Below are 19,902 nucleotides of genomic sequence, written 5' to 3' on the forward strand. Positions count from 1 at the left end.
TAGAATAAAAGATACAAATCTGAGTTTAGAAAGTTCTGTCATGTGCCAACTGTGATGGCTCAAGCTTGTAACACAGTTTTTTGAGAGACTGAGGCAGGAGGATGGTGAGTTCCAGCATGGACTACATGCCAAAGAAGAGAAGGGGGGAGAAAGGAAGAAAAGGGGGGGAGAAAAAGAGACAGAGAGAGAGAGAGAGAGAAAGAAGAAGAAGAAAAAGAAGAAGAAGAAGAAGAAGAAGAAGAAGAAGAAGGAGGAGGAGGAGGAGGAGGAGGAGGAGGAGGAGGAGGGGGAGGAGGAGGGGGAGGAGGAGGAGGGAGAGGAGGAGGAGGGGGAGGAGGAGGGGGAGGAGAAAGAAAGAAAAGGAGGAAGGAAAGAAGGAAGGAAGGAAGGAAGAAAGAAAGAAATTTTCTCATTTGCCTTAAGTTGTTCTCTTCAGTGTGTGTGTGTGTGTGTGTGTGTGTGTGTGTGTGTGTGTGTGTGTGTGTGTGTGTGTGTTAGGCAATGACTCTGCAGTTGAGCTACATCCTCAGTCTTGAACTCTGTGATCAAATGCTTAATTCCTTCCTGTAACTGTATTTCTGTGTTTCATCATTTCTTACAGGTGTGCAGATTAGCAAAAAGACCTCTATTTTTATCACCTCATTGCTTGGCAGTGTGAGCTTTAAGAATGTGGACCCTTTCTACAGAAGAGGGATTTCTTATTTTGGAACTGTAGGTTTGACCAAAAAACAAACAAAAAAGTCCCTACTTCATTTTCTTGAATCTTACTTTCGAAAATTCTACACACTTTTTTCCTCCATTCTTAATACATTGTTAGCATTACTATGTCTGATATATTGGAAAAGTTTTGTGCTGAAACAATACATAAAATTATAGCTGTTTCCATTATAATATGTGTGTGCATTTGTACGTGTATGTGTGAGTGTATGCACACACATATATTTAATAGAGTGTATGCATGCATACATATATACACACTTAATTCAGCATCTTTTTATTGGAATTTAAGAAAATTACTATTAAATGATCACAATCATGTATAGAAAATTCCTGTCTGTAGAAATGTGAAAATTTGTATTTTAATAATATTAACACTTCTTTTTTTGTGCAGCTTAAATTCCGTGGTCCCAATAATGTCCCTATGGTGAGCAAGTTGTTGCAGTTGGAGCAGAATGACAAATTTGTAGGAAATTACACTACAGATGAGAATGGTGAAGCTCAGTTTTCCATTGACACTTCAGACATATTTGATCCACAGTTCAACCTGAAAGTAAGACATCAAAGAGGGAAAAGAGAGGATCCTCCCAAAGAGAATTTGAACTTTAGGGATTTTGAACATTAGAAATTTCCTAAATGATAACATATTTTATATAACTTCCTTGTTCATTAAATATGAACATACTTGTCCAAGATGTCTATTAAAATTGTTATAAATTCTGCAACAAGCAGTATTTTCCTCTGAGAAACTACAAGTAGCTTATGAAGAAAAATTGAGTTTTTCCTTAGATCATTTCACAACTAAATAAGGGAGGTATTGTGATTTCTCTTTGCATTTAAACAATTTGTCCAGGTTCCAATGAAGCTGAAAGAAACAAGACTTAAGTCCAATTCTCTGACTTCAATTAACAAATAAAAAAACAGAACAATTCATTGTTAGTCTAAGAAAATAGTCATGCAAGCATAGCAATTTTTTATATATAAAAAGAGAGGAGTGCTATTATTATTTTGCTAAAAGCTAAGATTTCATTATGACTTGAAGAGATAAAAAGCCTTAACTTACTGTACTCTGGCTTTGGAGATGTTTATATCTCTAAGATCTTTTTTTAAATTTAATTTATTTTTATTGTTGTGATGAGTGGGTACATTGCAGCATTTATAAAAGTTTTTACAATATATCAAATATATTATACTTGAGTTCACCCCTTCCACCATTCCCCTTTATCTCCCACCCCCATTTCTGGAAGTTTCAACAGGTATCATTTTTCCGTTAGCATACATGTGTACAAAGTATTTGTACTACATTCATCCTCTTACACTGCCCTTTCCCTACCTCTTCCCATCTCCCATTGGTACCAACACCCACAGGCAGGAACTGAGAATATCATCTTAAGTGAAATCAGCCAGGTTCAGAAAGCCAAAAGCCACATGTTCTCTCTCATATGTGTAATATAGACCCAATACAAATACAGCAATATTGTGAAAGACAGGTCATGTTAAGGGGAGGTCACATATGAGAGGGGGAGTGATAAAAGAAGAAAGTTAAGAAGGTGAATTTGGTTGATGTACTCTCTGTAGAAGAATGAATACAGAATTTTTAAACCTGTTGAAATCACCATAAGAAGGGACTAAAGTAGAAAGAAGAAAAATAGAGAAGATTAACCACTTTCCATATACATGGAAATATCACAGGAAATACCTTGTGTAGCTATTTTAAGCAAAAATATATATAATTTTTTTCCATTTACAAAATAACCCTAAGATCTTTCCCTTTCTTTTATCATGTCAGGCCACATATGTTCAACCTCCAAGCTGCTACCTCCCTAGCTGGTTGACACCTGAGTATTCAGATGCCCACTTGTCTGTCTCACGCTTTTACTCCAGAACAAACAGCTTCCTGAAAATTGTTCCAGAATCGAAGCAGCTTACATGTAACCAACAGAAGATTATTACTGTACTTTTCTCCCTAAACAGTGAAGCTTATAAGGGTGACTCAAATGTAAACTTCTTCTATTTGGTAAGTCTTATTTGGTAGATTCTTGGCAATCCTGTCTAATTGTGTACAATACAGTTTAGAAAACATACATCTGTCAAGCCAGGTCCACAGCTTCTCATTTCACTGGCGAACATTGTTGGATCCATTGAGAACAAACAGACAATCAAGTGAGCTCATAAAATGATCTCAGGCAACTTAAATTTCCCTAAGATTGAAAAACTTGCTTTTGAGAGTGATTTTTAATCATTCAATTGTAGCTCACATCAAGTATTTATAACCTTTGTGATAACAAAGTATTTCCCTATGCAACAAAATAAAATGGAAGACTCATTTTGATAAGCAGTGCAAGACACTGGCTATTTTGGTTCTATCTATTTTGTCTCTTCAAGGCATATTGAACAGTGAAAACACAGACTTGGAAATTAATTCATTCCTAGTGTAAATCCCCCATATTATCTACCCTATTCAAGTTTGTCCGTCTTAGAAATATTTCTTAAGCTCTCTAGGACTTGGTTCTACCAGCTGTGTATTTCTAGTTGGAAATACTAAGACTTGCCTCCTAGGGTAAGTATTATTTGTTAAAGAGGTTCAGATGTTTAACACACTTATCAGTCTTATGGATATGCCATTTCACAGATCATGGAACAGAGGCAAAAAAAGGACACAACTTGTCTTAAATCACAGAGCTAATGAGGAGGTAAAGGTGTATTTGAAGACCGACAGGCTGAACAAGCTACTGCCTTGCACAGTGTAGTGGACAGCATTCATGAAGTTTCTTGTACCTACTTCATAGGTTCTTAATTCCTGTGGTCACTTTCTCTGTTCTTCTCCAACATGTGCAGAGTTCACTTTTAGTATTTATTTGTGGATTCTATCATATCTTATGGAACAGAACTGTCACTGGATAATTCATTAAATGACAGTATGATAAGACATTGGATAATATATCTCATATTGTGTTTTTTTTGTCCTGCACAGGTATTGGTAAAAGGATCTATCTTCCTTAGTGGACAAAGGGAGATCAGAAACCAAGGTATATATAATACTTTCACTTATTTATTTGTTTGTTTATTTTGGTGGTACTGGGAGTTAAACTCAGGGACTCGTGATTGCTAGGCAGGCTCTTTATCACTTGAGCCACACTCTAACCCTTTTTGATTTGGCTACTTTTCAGATAGGATCTCATATTTATGCCCAGATCACCCTAGACTGCAATCCTCCTATTTATACTTTCTGAAAAGCTGGGAGAACAGTGTACACTACCACACCCACCTTTTATTGGTTAAGATGGAGAGTCACTAACTTTTTGTCACAGCTGGCCTCTAACCATGATCCTCCCAATCTCCATTTCCTAAATACCTGGGATTGCACGCATGAGCCACCTTCCCTAACCTAAATATTTTAATAAAGGAGTTTTTGACCTCTATTATTGTCAGGTCATAAAACATGTTACAGAAAAGTGATGTCCAAAACCCTTGTATTACAGTTATCTAAATTATACAGTCTTCTTTATTATATATGCAGTTCCCACTGTTTGATTTATTTGCTTTTAAAACAAAGACCAATTTACTCTTTCGATCCATAAGCCATTTTCTTTTATCTAAATGTACTCAGAGATATAGAAATTACTGCATCATGTCATGTGATTGATCTGTTTACACAGCCTGGAATGGAAACTTCTCCTTCCCAATCACCATCAGTGCTGACCTTGCTCCCTTGGCTGTAGTTCTTGTCTACACTATTCACCCCAGTGGGGAAATTGTGGCTGACAGGGTCAAATTCCAGATTGAGAAATGCTTTAAAAACAAGGTAACATTTCTTCTATTTCTGTCCTGTCCTGAGAAAGCATGGTGAATATTTTTCCCTGTTGCCTCCTTATCTGGGCCCCATAAGCTTTACATGGTAATCTCACAATAAATGTTGGGATAGTTAAATTATTAGGGATAAAAGAATCTCCAAGTAGAACGAAGATCTTTGGCAATAGTGCTAGCTGTGGGGTAAAGGAGATGTCTCTGTGAAGAGGGTTGAGAGTAAGAGGGGGAGAGAGAAATAAATAAGGAAATCTGTCAGGGTTTATTTAGAAAAGGTTGCATTTATTCAAATTATCTTCATATAAATTTATCTTTGCTGTATTCTTTATCTTTCTCTACTTCAGGTTAGCATAAAGTTCTCAAAAGAGCAAGCACTTCCTGGCTCCAACTCCAATCTCTATCTTCAAGCAGCCCCTGATTCCTCTTGTGCCCTCCGGGCTGTGGATCAAAGTGTCCTCCTACTGAAACCAGAGCAAGAGCTGTCAGCTGAAAGCGTAAGCTCTGATTCCCTCAGTTTCCTCACTGCTATTGGCATTGCAAATCTTACCCTTCATATGATGCTGAAAATATCAAGTATTTTCTTCCTGTTTGCTTTCAGGAGTTATTAATTATTACCTATTTATCCACTAAGTTATTTTTCTTAGATAATTATAACAGGTTAAGAATTTTACAGCAATGTGACTTTTCTTAAATTATAGGTATCATAAAAGGTAGACACATAGAACTAAAAGAAATCTCTATGTTGTAGGCTGTACTTGGATAGTGTCTAAAGTTATCATCTGACATTACAGATTAAAATAATCATAAACTTTTCCAGGGTTAGGGTGCAGCTCAGGTTAGAGCACTTGCCTAGCATATGTGAGGCCCCAGGTTCCATCCCCAGCACTGCAGAAAAAAATTTCCAGACTAGCAATTCCAGAATTTCACACAAAAATATTTTAGTTCATAGTTATTAGACATTTCCCCTCTACTTTTAACACAAATACATATAAATAGCAGTAGAAGCTTCTATTTAAGTTTAATTCACCAGTTATTTAATTTTTTTCTGATTACTAAAATTATACCTGTGTGTTATAGATCATGTGCAAGATACATCAAAACATAAAAAAGCAAATCTTTCAAATCACTCATAATCTTAACACTTGGATAATTCCCCATTTTTGTCACAATTTTGAAAATCTATTTTCTGGAGGCGTATGTATTTTATAAACTTGAGATCCCACTAGATAATCCAATTTTGTATTCTGCCTTCAACAGTCTACCATAAGTGTTGTTTTAAATATAAAGTCATAAAATAGATTAGTAACAATACCTTAATAACCATAAATCATAAGATAAGCTGTATATTATTACTAATATAAAACTGAGATACATTTATGGTTCTTATCAGATGGAGCTAAGAAGCTCCTAAATAACATTAGAATCTGGAGAAGCATCGGCAAATAAAGGACAAATTTATCTATAAAAGTGGAATATGTATATTTGCATTTTTCCCCTAAGAGACTCCTAGATACAGAGTAAATAGCTCCTGCTCACTCTTCCTACAATTACAGAGAGCAAAATCTTACAAAAACTGCCTTGAGGACAAAACATCAAAGGACCTTAAATAAAAAATTTGAAATGCATTTATGAGTCTCAGAGTCACAAGAGGCTGTCTTTTTTCACACCAATACTCATATGCCCAATAGGGATCAAGTGGTGTTATATAAATGTGTGCCTTCCCATCCATATTGCTAGTTTATCTTTCACACTATCTTATCTAGATAAACTTAATTCTTAGTATTAGATAATTTAAAAAGGAGCAAGAGTTATGCAGAGAATTCCCATATAACCGTTTTTAACAAATTATTTTTTTATGTGATGCTGGGGTTTGAACTCAGGGCCTTACACTTGTAAGCAGGCATTCTACCACTTGAGTCACTCCACAGCCCTTTTTGCATTAAATATTTTTCATACGGGGTCTCGCATTTATGCCCAGGCCAGTCTGGGCTGTGATCCTCTTATTAACACCTCCAGCTTGATGGAATGCGAGGCTTGTACTGCCAAGCCCAGCTTTTATTTGAGATGGGGTCAAGATAGGGTCTTGAACACTCTATGTCCTGGCTGAGCTTATCTTTGCCTCCTGAAGAATAGGATCACAGACATATACCACAGTGCCTGGCTCAAGTTCATGAATTTTTAACATTTGCCCCATTTGTTTTCTCTTTTTCACTCTCTCCACCTTATTACACACACACACACACACACATATGCCCACATACATATTGTATATATTTGTATATATCACATCAATTTTTCCTTGAAACCTTTGAGAGTAGCTTACATGTATCATTTTATGTTGCTCTTAATATATCAGTGTCTAGTTCCTAAGCACAAGGATAGTCTACATAATAATTCAGTTGTCAAGTTCAGGATATTTAACATTGATACAACATTTTGGATGTACTCTATCAATTATATACAATTGTTCTCAAATGTCCTCTTTGCCACACTTTTGCTTTCATTTGGTGGAAGAGTCAGGAAAAAAATCATACACTACATTTGGTAGTAATGTCTCTTTAGTTCTCTTTAACCTGGGACAAAGCTTTTCTTTGTCCTTTATGACTCTGGCAGTTTTGAAGAATGTTTTCTCATAGAATGTTCCTCATATGAGATTTGCCTGAAACTGTATGATTAGGTGGAGGCTATGCATGTCTAGCCAGAATGCCACTCAAGTGATACGTGTTTTTTAAAGTATCCCATCCAACAAGATCCATGTACCCATCAGTGGTACATGGTACATGGTACTTTTGATAAAGGTATTTTCCTGTATCTACTGAGTTGCTTTCTCCACTGAACTAGTAATCAGTTTGTTCTTACTAAGACCATGTGTTGGATTGGCAGAATCAACATAGTAAAAATGGTTATACTACCAAAAGCAATCTGCACATTCGACAAATTCCCTTCAAACTCCCAATGATGTTCATCACAGAGATTGAAAAATCTACCCTAAGGTTCATTTGGAAACACAAGAGACCATGAATAGCCAAGGCAATACTCAGCAAAAAGAGCAATGCTGGAGGTATCACAATACCTGACTTCAAACTATGCTTCAGAGCCATAGCAATAAAAACACCATGGTACTGGCACAAAAGCAAATGTGAAGACCAGGGGAACAGAGTAGAGGACCCAGATATGAATCTACACAACTATGCCCACCTTATTTTTGACAAAGGGGCCAAAAACATATGATGGAGCAAAGCCAGCCTCTCAACAAGTGTTGCTGGGAAAAGTGGCTATCTGCTTGCAGGAAACTGAAACTAGATCCATTTCTATCACTGTATTCTAGTATCAACTTGATATTAAGGACCTTAATATCAAACCTGAAACTCTGCAGGGAAAGAGCAGGGAATACTCTGGAAGCAATAGGTATAGGCAAAGAATTCCTCAGTAGAACTCAAGCTGCTCAGCAACTAAGAGAATGGATGGACAAATGGGACTGCATGAAATTTAAAAGTTTCTGCACAACAAAAGAAATGATCTCTATATTGAAGAGATCACACACAAAATGGGAGAAAATCTTTGCTAGCTATATATGAAAGGGACTGATAACCAGGATATACAGGGAGTTCAAAAAACCAAACTCCCCAAAAATCAATGAACCAGTAAAGAAATGGCCAAAAACACATGAAAAAATGCTCACCATCCCTGGCATAAAGGAAATGCAAAATCAAAATTACACTAAGATTCCACCTCACTCCCGTTAGAATATCATCAAGAACACCACCAACAACCAATGCTCGGCAATAGCACTCTTAGGGATATACCTGAAGGAATGTGACTCAGGTTATTACAAAGGCACCTGCACACCAATGTTTATTGCAGTGCTATTCACAGTAGCCAAGCTACGGGAACAGCCAAGATGCCCCACTACTGACAAATGAATTTAGAAAATGTGGTATTTATACACAATGGAATTTTATTCTGCCACAAAGAAGAGTGAAATTTTGTCATTTACAAGTAAATGGATAGAACTGGAGAATATCATCTTAAGCAAAGTTAGTCAAGCTCAGAAGGCCAAAAACTGCATGTTTTCCTTCATATGTAGATTATGGACCTAAAACAAATACAGTAATATTATTGGACATGGGTCACACACTAAGGGGACACCGTGCACAGGCGGGATAGGGAAAGGTAAGGAAATCAAAATCTTGAATGTGGTTGAGGTGCACACTATAGAGGAGCAAATATAGTAATCTTAAAGTGGTTGGGGCCACTATGGGAAGGGGACTAGGAAGTAGTGAAGAGGACTGGTAGAGATGAACCAATGTGGGTTGTAATATACATGCATGCATGGAAATATCACAAGTAATTACCGTGTATAACTAGTTTTATGTCAAACTAGCAAAAATGCTATGTTTTTCTTACTGTCTTTTATGTTTTTTCTTCAACAAAGGTGGGAGGGCAGGAGGAAAGGTGACCCAAATAATGTATACATATGTAAGTAAATGTAAATACAATAAAACAAAAAAAGACCATATGTATATCCTGCTTCTCTTGTTTCCTCCTAGATTATCATTCACTTACAACTCCGGCCTAAACCAGTATTGCTATGCTCACTGAAACATGGTGATTTTCTATTCTCACCTCTTCTTTGCCTATAGACATAAGGATTTCCATTTCTCAATGATTTAAAATTCATTACTAGTCTTTTATGGGCATATTGTCTCAGGTGGATTCAGTGGAGCAATATCAAGTTAGTCTTACATACTTTTCATATCCCTGATCATGTTTGGAATACTTAACAATTTTCTATCTCCAGGTGTTCCAGGCCTATTTTGTATGTTCTTTGTATTTAAAAAGCAGTATTTTTACAGGGAGCTCTTGTTCCTTAGAGTGTGGAATACTGGTTTTCTACTTTGCCTTTTTCATTTACTGGCTATCCAGTTGACACAACACCATCTTTGTTCTGGTGATTTGAGATGCTTCCCTTAAATACAATATTTATATTTGTAATTATGCTTATTTCTGTATGTTTTATTCTATTCCATTGGTCCCTCTTTATTTTCTTGTGTCAGTTCCACAGTGTTTTAATCATAGAGGAGTCAACTCCTCTGGACTTCCAGCATTCCCTAACCATTTAGTTTCCAGGGTTTTCCTAGCTATACTAGCATAGAGATAGTTTTCTTTCTTTTCATTGTATATACCTCTACTTATTATTAATTTTCAAAATTCTAGTACAATGTAAAACTGCAGAAGGAATAACATCCTTACCATATTCTTGACCTTAGCAGAGGCAGCTGATAGGTATCTGTTTATGGTGCCTTAGTGGATAGCAATTACTCTATAGCTTTCCATCTTTCTTTCATGGAAATTTATCTGTTCAAGCAATATCTGTACTAGTGTCAGTTTCCTGACATTACATTTTCTTAATTAAGATTTTTATGTGAATATTTCAGATTTATTTTGTTGAAAAGCATGTATTCCATGCATAAACAGTTACATTCCCTTTATAATATTTTAGTCTCAATTAGATGATTTTTATTTTATATATTTGTTCTTTTTTCTTAATTAGATGAGTTATTGGTTTATATATTTTGCAACTTTCCAAAAGTTAGAATTTTAATTTATTAATTAGATATGATGTGGGGTTTTGGTGTTCTATAACATTAATTCATTTTTCCCACATGTGTTTCATTTTGTCATTGTTTTTAACTTTTTTATTTTAAACTTACATAGTTTTCAATAATGCATTTTATTGGTTTAGTTGTTTAAGTGTTTTTCTTTTTTATTCATTTGGTTTTTGTATTTTTTTCTTTGTGGCCCTGGGGATTGGATCCAGAACCTTGTGCACGCTAGGTAAGTGCTGTACCACTGAGCTACATCCCCATTCCTTATTCCTATTTTTTATAGTATCTCTTAGATTCTGCCACTGCAATCACTTCATTTTTATTTTTTAGAAATTCTTTTTTAAATTCCTGTTTGTATCTACCCTTTCATCAGAAAGTTTATATTAAAACTTACGTGTAGAAAGACTTTTTCGCTGTGGAATTTTCCTTTTAATTTCAAGTTATATTGCCTCATGATCAGTAATACTTCTGTTTTTTCAGCTCACTGGTATATTTTTGTGCTCAAATATGGGTTCTTGAGTATACACATGTTGAGAAGATATAGTTTCTATTATTAGCTTATTTTATACTTATTCAATCTGATTGTTTACATTTTTAGGTTCTTACTTAATTTTTAAATCTACTTAGCTTGTCTTGCACTGAAGGTAGTGTGTTAAAATATGCTATTAATAGTGTTTCTTTTTCTCATTGTATCTTTGGAAGTTTCTACATTATTATTTGGTACATATGTAATCATAACTACTGAAACTTTATTGTGAATTGCAGCTTTAAGCAGCATAAATTTCTATCTCTTGTATAACTTAATGTATTTTTCCCTAATTCTATTTTTTCTTATATCAGGAGGATTGAAACCTCCACTTCCTTATTATTTTCATTTACTTCCCTTTTTGATTTAACATTGTGCTTTAAAACATTGTGCTTCATTGATTTTGCATAAAGTGTAGCATTGTGTTTACTTTTTAAAAATAATTTTCCTGTTAAAGGAGAATTATGTCCATTTATTTGTAAGGACAATGACTTATATGTTAGGCCTCAATTCTATTATATTATTTTTGTTGCAATTTCTGTGTTTCATTTAAAGTTAGTCTATTTCTTTAACTTTGTTCATTTTTTAATTTGCTATCAATGTTTCTCTAAAGTCAGAAACAAGACAAGGGTCCACTTATTCTCACTTTATTCAACATAGTACTAGAATTCCTAGCCAGAGCAATAAGACAAGAGAAAGAAATAAGGGATTCAAACAGGTAGTGAGGAAGTCATATTATCTCTATTTGCAGATGATTTGATTCTATACTTACAAGATGCCAAAGATTCCACCAAAAAATCAGGCCTGATAAATTCTTTTGGCAATGTAGCTGGATATAAAACCAACATACAAAACTCAGTAGCTTTTCTTGTTGATACCAACAATGAAAAAGCTGAGAAAGAAATTCAGATAATAATTCCATTCACAATAGGCTGAAAAAACAGAATAAAATTAACCAAGGAGGTAAAAGACTTCCATGGTGAAAAATATAAATCCCTAGAGAAAGAAACTGAAGAAGACACCAGAAGACAGAAAGACCTTCATGTTTATGGATTGGCAGAACAGATGTCATGAAAATGGCTATACTACCAAAACAACCTACATATTCAATGCAATGCCCATCAAATCCCAATGTCATGTCATTCTTTGTAGAATTGGAAAAATTAATCCTAATATCCATATGTAAGCATAAAAGACCCTGAATAGCAGAAGTAATCTTGAACAAAAAGAGTAATGCTGCAGGAATCACAATATCAGATTTCAAACTATACTATGGAGTCACAGTAACAAAAATAGCTTGGAACTGGCACAAAAATAGACAAGAAATAATATGAAATATTGGTTATCCATAAATAAAAGTGAAGCTATGTCATTTTCAAGAAAATGGATGGAACTGGAAATTATCATGTTCAGCAAGATAAGCCAAGCTCAAAAAGTCAAATATTGCATGTTCTCCCTCCTTGTGGAACCTAGATGTAAAATCTCCCAATGATGATGTTGATAATGATAGTGGGACATGAATGTAAAAGGGGGCTCAGTGGGAGGGGCAAGGGAGAAAAGAACGGATACTGAGAGGTGAAGAGGATGGACGCACCCTACATATATACATGGGTAGCACGATGAGACTCATCAAACACTTTGAAAAAGTGGAAAAGAGGAAAGAATGGGAATACAATGGGGGTGGTGGCGAACTTTTCAAAATACATTGTACACATATATGGAATTCTCAAAATGAAACCCCCCTCATATTGTGAAAGTATGACAACTCAAAAATAAATTTTAAAAAATCTTGTTTAGGTTAGGTGGGATTTTTATTTTAGTGATTATCTTTGCAGTCATATGACCTCACATTTTTTCTTGCATCACCTTGCAATCTTGCCAGTTATTTAATTAGTGTTGACTCCTTCCTGTTTCCTGCTCAGCAGTCAATCATCTAATTCTAGTTTCCCATTTTCTTTGCTCTTCCTCTTGTGTTAAAGGTGCATCTGTCCTTCTTTGGCAAAACATATATTGCTTACAGTCTGCATTTCCTCTAGTCCACAAAGCTTTACCAGTTTCTTCACCCATCTTTTGTTACCTAAAGCTCATTCTCTACTAGCTTCCTTGGAAGATCCCTTCCTTGGGAGGTCCCCAAATTTTTAGGATTTCCTAAAAATTTTGTATGGAAATTTGTTTATTTAAAGCCTGGATTCACAAAGGACAGGTTATCTGAATATTAAATTATTGGTTCAAACTTTTCTCTAAAAATATTGTTACACTTTGTCTCACTATAAATATTGCTTTCAGTATTTATTTTTTGTTTTCATTTTGAGTAGCCCAAGATAATCTTGAATTCACTATCCTGTCTCAACCTCCCAAGTGCATGATTGTAGACATGTGCCACCACGCACAGCTCTACATTCATGAATTCTGACATCAGTCTGTTTTCTGTGGTACACTTCTTGATCTTTTTTCGTCTATAATGATTAAAGGTTTTTCCTACTTTATGCTTAATTTTTTCCAATTCTTCAATTTTTAAAAAAAATTTTATATGCATATCATTGTAGTACTGAGGGTACATTGTGGCTTTTACAAAAGTGCTTACAATATATCTTAGTTACATTCACCCCCTCCATCATTCTCTGTATTCCTCCTTCTCGGCTTCTTAGAATAATTTCAACAGGCATCATTGTTACGTTTTAATACATGAGTACATAATATTTACACCATATTCACCCTCCTACACTCTTTCCTTATCCCCTTTATGCTTTAAATCATAAAGTTTTAGCAATTTATCTTTCAGAATTTATTTTCTGGGGAAGTTTTAACCCGGTATTCAATGGAGCCCTGCAATATGGATTTCTCAGATCTTTTTATTTTCAAAAATGTTCTTGAATTATAATTTTAAATGTTGTACTTTTTATCTTCCCCTTTCTTGAAAAACTCCATTCATGTTAGATCGTCCTTGCACACTCTCTAATTCAAACACTTTGGCAGTGACCTGTTTTAATTCATGCTTTCATTTTTTTTTTCTGTTTTTCTTTTACACTGCTTTAAAATGATAGCTGTTGAAACTTTTCAAGGAATCAGGGAAAGAAGGATGAAGGAAGGTGGTAGAGGGGGGTGAATCCAAGTATAATATGTTTAATACTTTGTAAGAACGTTTGTAAATGCCACACTGTACCTCCACCCAACACAACAATAAAGAAAAAAAATAAAAGAATTGAAGAAAAAAGTTTTCTTTCAATCATTTTCTCTTAAGGCCTTTTATCCTTCAGAATTCATTTCTGATGTTTTTTATTTCCTGTCATTTTAAATTCTATAAATCCTCATTTTATTTCTTTTTGAATTTTGCCCACTTTTACTTTTCCTTTTTTGAAGGTCTGATTCATGGGCTTTTTAAATACCTCAGATGCATGTTTGGGAATATTTTATTTCTACTGAACTGTTTGGGGATAACTGTTCTCCATTTATTTTGTTATTTAGTTAATTGCTTTAGCAGAGAAGTTTCCCGGCTGAAATTGGTTACTTTTTGTTTTGTCCTATTACTTCCTTCTCTCCTTTAAGTGCCCTGTTTCCAGGGGTCAGTTCCCCTTCTTTTTGATGACATTATTTTCCATTAGCCACACTCTTTAGGAAACTGCTGCTCCAGGCTTGTTCATTTCTGTCCCTTTGCCTGAAGTCTACGGGGAACTGTTGAGTCCAAGGACTGTGCTTCATTTTTGACACTAGATGTTGGACTTTGTTTTATCTGGAGTTTATTTGATATGTGTTTCTTCTATGGAATTTCTTCAATGGAATTTTCCTGTTTTTTTTCCCTAGTAATTTCTTAAGCTTTCCCTCTTTAATTTTATGGACCCTCAAAATTTTAGCAGTGTTTAGAGCTATACTTGAATGTGAGGTACATTATTCTACTAACACTTTGAGGATCATAGGATTGTTCTATGTCCTAGTAATGTTAAAGGTATAAGTCACTGAAATAATTACTTGTTCTCCTTTTATTTCATATTTTCTTTAGAAGGTTATGTGAGAAGACTTACAATCAGTTAGCTAACCTTGTCTTCTAGACCTAGGAGTTATAGTGTTAAAATTTTAATGAATTATCTATACACTAAGTTTTGAATTAATCAATAAATATTAGCAATTTCATACATCCTCTCCTAAGTTCTGTACCATACCTGAAACATTTTGTGAACATGACATTGACTGCTTAGAACAAAATTGTTTTTTCTTTTGAAAGGATAAATTAACTCAAAAATGTTGGTTTAAATATTATTTTTCATGCTCTTAAAGAACAAGAATAAATGTTTATGACACAAAAGCTTTTTTTTATTGGAAAAATGTGCATAAGTTCATTGGAACCATATACTTTTTCTCGTAGGTGTACAACCAGCTTCCAAGTACAAGACTGTATGGCTATTTCTACCATGGCCTCAACCTGGATGGTAGCAAGGTACAGCCTTGCATTCCTCAGAAGAATATGTTTCATGATGGTTTGTATTATATGCCTATAAGCAACAATGAGGATGGAGACATCTATGATATTGTCAAGGTAATATTACTTAAGATTTTGTGAAGCATGTCATCTCAATTTTAATTTTGCCATTCATAATGTACATTGGTTTCATTATGTGTAATTTATTCCTTATCCTCTAGGTTTGGTTTCTGTAATTTGTTGAGAGCTTTTAAAACTGTGTTATGTGAAAGAGATATTAATTTTGTTGATTTTTCTCTTTTCTGCTGAAAATAAATTATGTGACTGAAATTATAAAACCTCAGGGTAGAGATTTTAGTCTTTAATTTTAATGAAATAGTCTCTAAAACTTTTGCATAAATAGTCAATTCAAGAAGCTAAAATACTATCTGCATTTCATAAATACCTAGGCTAAGAGCTAGACTCACTGAGACTTTTATGCAAGGATCTTTATCATTAAACTCACAACTGTATAAGAACAAAGCAGTAAGTCAAACTACCTCAAGTCTCAACTCCTCCATCTACTGAGTGTGCATTGTGTATATGTGTATGTGCATTTTTGCATGTGTGTACGTATATCTGATATTAATTAAGCTAATGATAGCACTGATTTCATAAAGAATTTCCCCTTAAGATTAAATGGAGAATATTGTAAAATTCTCAGACGAATACTAGTACATGATAGTTATAGTGAACATTTTTTTCTTCTAAGGTAAGGATTTTCTGTAAGTCAAATAAATGTGACTTGACTTCTACAACTGCAAACCCTTCCTAGCACAGGAAATACGTGTATTTATGATCTTTTTATAATCACGACCTTTTATAATTCTTGCATGAAAGAGAAGTGCAACTTTTTTGTTTGTTTCTATGAAAGGACATAGATCTGAAAGTCATTACCAATCTCCATTACCGAAAACCAGAAGTATGTACAGTGAAGACAGATCTGCCACTCATTAGGCCACAATTATATCTACATCCAAGAAGATATAAAGGAAGACAGGCAGTGATGTTTTATGCAGCACCTGGAGCTCAATGTGCGTAATCTAGAATTTTGTGCTGGAGGGATGGCCAAATAGATTCTTAGAATTGGGTGGATTTGAGATTAAAACCATGTAAAATTGGCATTTTATGTGTGAATTATGATGTGTTTTTGGCTACAGTTAGGCATCCTACAGTTCAATAAAACTGAACAAAACAGGCTGGAGATATATTTGAGTATAAGCAATAATTAGCTTCCAATATAAGAGGAAGTTTATTTTTTATTTTACTTTATTCTGTTTTGTTTTTCTGACTTCTATAGCCCAGGCCGGTCTCAAATTTGCAATTCTCCTGCCTCAGCCTCTCAAGTGCTGGGATTAGAGGTGTGGACATCCAAGTGTGAAGGAAGTTTATTTTTATTAGTTAGAGCATAGCATTACAAGTATATCACAAGAAGCAATGTGTGGTGATGTGAAAGTTCAGTCGTTGTAATTGAGTATGATAGAAGACAGTCAGTTCTCTTATGGGACCCTTATGTACCTATTATATACAAAATACAGAAAGTCAAAGGCAGAAGGTATTTTGATACCCAGATAGTCAGGCAGCTAACAGCAGAGAAATGTATTCAAATACCAATTAGAACGACTGTAAGCACAAGTGTGGGACATGATCTTTGATGAATAGTATAAACACACTGATTTCTTTTTTTTTTTTTCATTTTTCTTTTATTATTCATATGTGCATACAAGGCTTGGTTCATTTCTCCCCCCTGTCCCCACCCCCTCCCTTACCACCCACTCCACCCCCTCCCTCTCCTCCCCACCCCCTCAATACCCAGCAGAAACTATTTTGCCCTTATTTCTAATTTTGTTGTAGAGAGAGTATAAGCAATAATAGGAAGGAACAAGGGTTTTTGCTGGTTGAGATAAGGATAGCTATACAGGGCATTGACTCACATTGATTTCCTGTGCGTGGGTGTTACCTTCTAGGTTAATTCTTTTTGATCTCACCTTTTCTCTAGTACCTGTTCCCCTTTTCCTATTGGCCTCAGTTGCTTTAAGGTATCTGCTTTAGTTTCTCTGCGTTAAGGGCAACAAATGCTAGCTAGTTTTTTAGGTGTCTTACCTATATCCTCACCCCTCCCTTGTGTGCTCTTACTTTTATCATGTGCTCATAGTCCAATCCCCTTGTTGTGTTTGCCCTTGATCTAATGTCCACATATGAGGGAGAACATACGATTTTTGGTCTTTTGAGCCAGGCTAACCTCACTCAGAATGATGTTCTCCAATTCCATCCATTTACCAGCGAATGATAACATTTCGTTCTTCTTCATGGCTGCATAAAATTCCATTGTGTATAGATACCACATTTTCTTAATCCATTCATCAGTGCTGGGGCATCTTGGCTGTTTCCATAACTTGGCTATTGTGAATAGTGCCGCAATAAACATGGATGTGCAGGTGCCTCTGCAGTAACAGTCTTTTGGGTATATCCCCAACAGTGGTATTGCTGGATCAAATGGTAGATCGAAGTCCAGCTTTTTAAGTAGCCTCCAAATTTTTTTCCAGAACACACTGATTTCTAATGTGGAAGTGTAGTCAGGGAAACAAAATGAAACAGGTCATCAGAAGAGAACCAGAATCAAAGCTGTTTTCCAGGTGCATCTGAGATTACTTGAATAACATTCTTTAATCCCTCTGCCCTTACATTGAAATTAGCTCAGCGACTGAAGTGAGACTAGTCTGGAGACAGGTATCAGGAGTTTCACTTGAGAATAATGAAAGCTTTAGAGCAGAACTTTATAGAAAGATAGATTTAGTGTGTATTCAAGAGGCCATAGGAAGTCCAGAAGTTAAAACCACTTTGGAGTTCTGGCCAAAAAGTTGAAGCTATGTATTTTTCTACCACTAGATTAAAAGCATCTAAACTTTATTGTATCTGGATAATATGCACCAAAACTCAAAGTCATTCCTTTTAATTTTTTCTCTCTTCCATCAGTTATTCATTTTTTTTAAATTCACTCAACAATCATTTATTGAGGCTAGCAGCTGAGCTTCATGATGTGAATAAAACCCCTGATTTAATCCCTGCTTTCCTGGAACTTTTACTCCAAAGTGGAAGCATTATGATGAAAGAGGTAATTCCAAAAAAAAAAAAAAAACCACCTCCAGAAATAGTGCATTAAATCCAAACAACAAACATACACGTAGGAATATGAATAGAAGAGACCTAAACTTCTCAAGGGCCTATATGTGCTCCTGAAGGCAGTAGCATTTATTGTGAGACCTGAAAGATGCATGACAATGTGTTACAAAAAGAGAGAAAGAGTTTCCAAACGAGGAGAAAAGCTCTGTGAAAGACGAGGTGAGAAACCACAGTCCTTCAGAACAGCAGAGGAGTGGTTCAAGACAAGAGTAAAGACAGCTAAAGCAAGGATAGACAGACTGACCTTGAAAACTTTGCAGGGCATTGAAGAATTTGGAGTTTGACCAGGTATGGTAACACATGACTGTAATCACAGCCATTTGGGGGGTGGAGGCAGGAGGATAAGCAAAGTCAGCTTGAGACTCTATCTGAAAAACTAAGGAAAAAGACTGAGGGCCTGACTTAATTGCTTGAGTGCTTGCCTAGCAAGCATAGGGTCTTGAGGAAAGCATTCAAAATGCCTGTAAACCATCCACAAGAGATATACACAAAGACCCACAAGTCTGGAGCTCAAGAGAAAGATCCAGGTAGAAGACAGGGTGGGTTGGGGAGATATTAAGACAAGTGTTGCTATGGAAGCGGTTTTTCATGGTATGAATGGGGAGGCAGTACATAGTAAGAAGAGGGCCTAAAGCAGAGCTCTTAAGAACAAATCAAGGAGGAACAGTTTACATTATTCAAAAGAGATGAGACAAAAACTGTAGGAATGTGGTGTTACGCAAGTAAGTAGAAGTAACTATTTCTGAAAGGACACTGTTACGTGTGTTGAATGCAGCCTACAGGTGGTACATGTGAAAGAAAGTGTTCTCTGCATTGAAATACTGTTGGCATTAGAAACTTTAGCAGAGGTGATGTTAGCTAGCAGAACAGGCACGTGTTGGTATGTCAGATGAGAAACTGAATTTAGTGGCTAGACATTCTTTCATTAAACTTGACTATTTAGGGAAATAGAGTCTGCTTGTTATTTCTGTTTGTTGTTGCATTTAATATTGGTAGAAATCTAAGCATGAAAATGTTGATCTCTAAGAGTTGTGATTTGCATTTACAAGCATTGAGCCCTAAGACCAAATTCCTGTATTGCTTCATAATAAGACACCCTGAGCATATGTAGTGAAAACATTAAATCAGGCATGGATCATTTAAACACATGTTTTTATTCTCTTTTCTTTTAGCTGATGGGTTTACACAGCAAGTTAACTATGTAGAACAGACCATAAAGGAAACAGTAAGAACAAACTTTCCTGAGACATGGATATGGGACCTTGTCAGTATTGAGTGAGTTTTTAACAGATTTCCCCAATATATGTCTTCATTTCTATTTTTCTTTTATATTTATTAGCTTTTACTCCTGTGTAACTAAAGCACGACTCTATTGGTAAAACTTACCATACCATTTGTTTGTATAAACTAATCACACTGTTTATTTAATTTTATCTCTAGCACTTTTAAACTTTTTCACAGAGGGTTTCTCTTCTATACATTTCACAAAGATAAATGCAAGCAGCTTCAGATTTCAAATAATAATGTGGTGTTTAAAGAAAAGTAACCTTTCTAACCAAATTTTATAATAATCCAGCTCTCAAGATTTTTGTGTAATGCCCGTCCAA

The 19,902-nt window shown here is 35.2% G+C and overlaps 1 protein-coding gene across 1 annotated transcript in view; it reads left to right on the plus strand.

Annotated features, from left to right (window-relative positions):
• The window catches only part of LOC109692628 (ovostatin homolog 2-like), a 54,233-nt gene that overhangs the window by 16,742 nt on the left and 17,589 nt on the right, over positions 1–19,902 (plus strand). Inside the window, exons 10-18 of the mRNA XM_074076097.1 lie at positions 602–711; positions 1,112–1,270; positions 2,507–2,734; positions 3,692–3,746; positions 4,377–4,522; positions 4,869–5,018; positions 15,020–15,190; positions 15,987–16,146; positions 19,468–19,570. Coding sequence (XP_073932198.1) covers positions 602–711; positions 1,112–1,270; positions 2,507–2,734; positions 3,692–3,746; positions 4,377–4,522; positions 4,869–5,018; positions 15,020–15,190; positions 15,987–16,146; positions 19,468–19,570 — 1,282 coding nt within the window. The remainder of the gene's footprint in view (positions 1–601; positions 712–1,111; positions 1,271–2,506; positions 2,735–3,691; positions 3,747–4,376; positions 4,523–4,868; positions 5,019–15,019; positions 15,191–15,986; positions 16,147–19,467; positions 19,571–19,902) is intronic.

Source organism: Castor canadensis, chromosome 6 (genome assembly GCF_047511655.1).
Source record: "Castor canadensis chromosome 6, mCasCan1.hap1v2, whole genome shotgun sequence".
Lineage (NCBI taxonomy): Eukaryota > Metazoa > Chordata > Mammalia > Rodentia > Castoridae > Castor > Castor canadensis.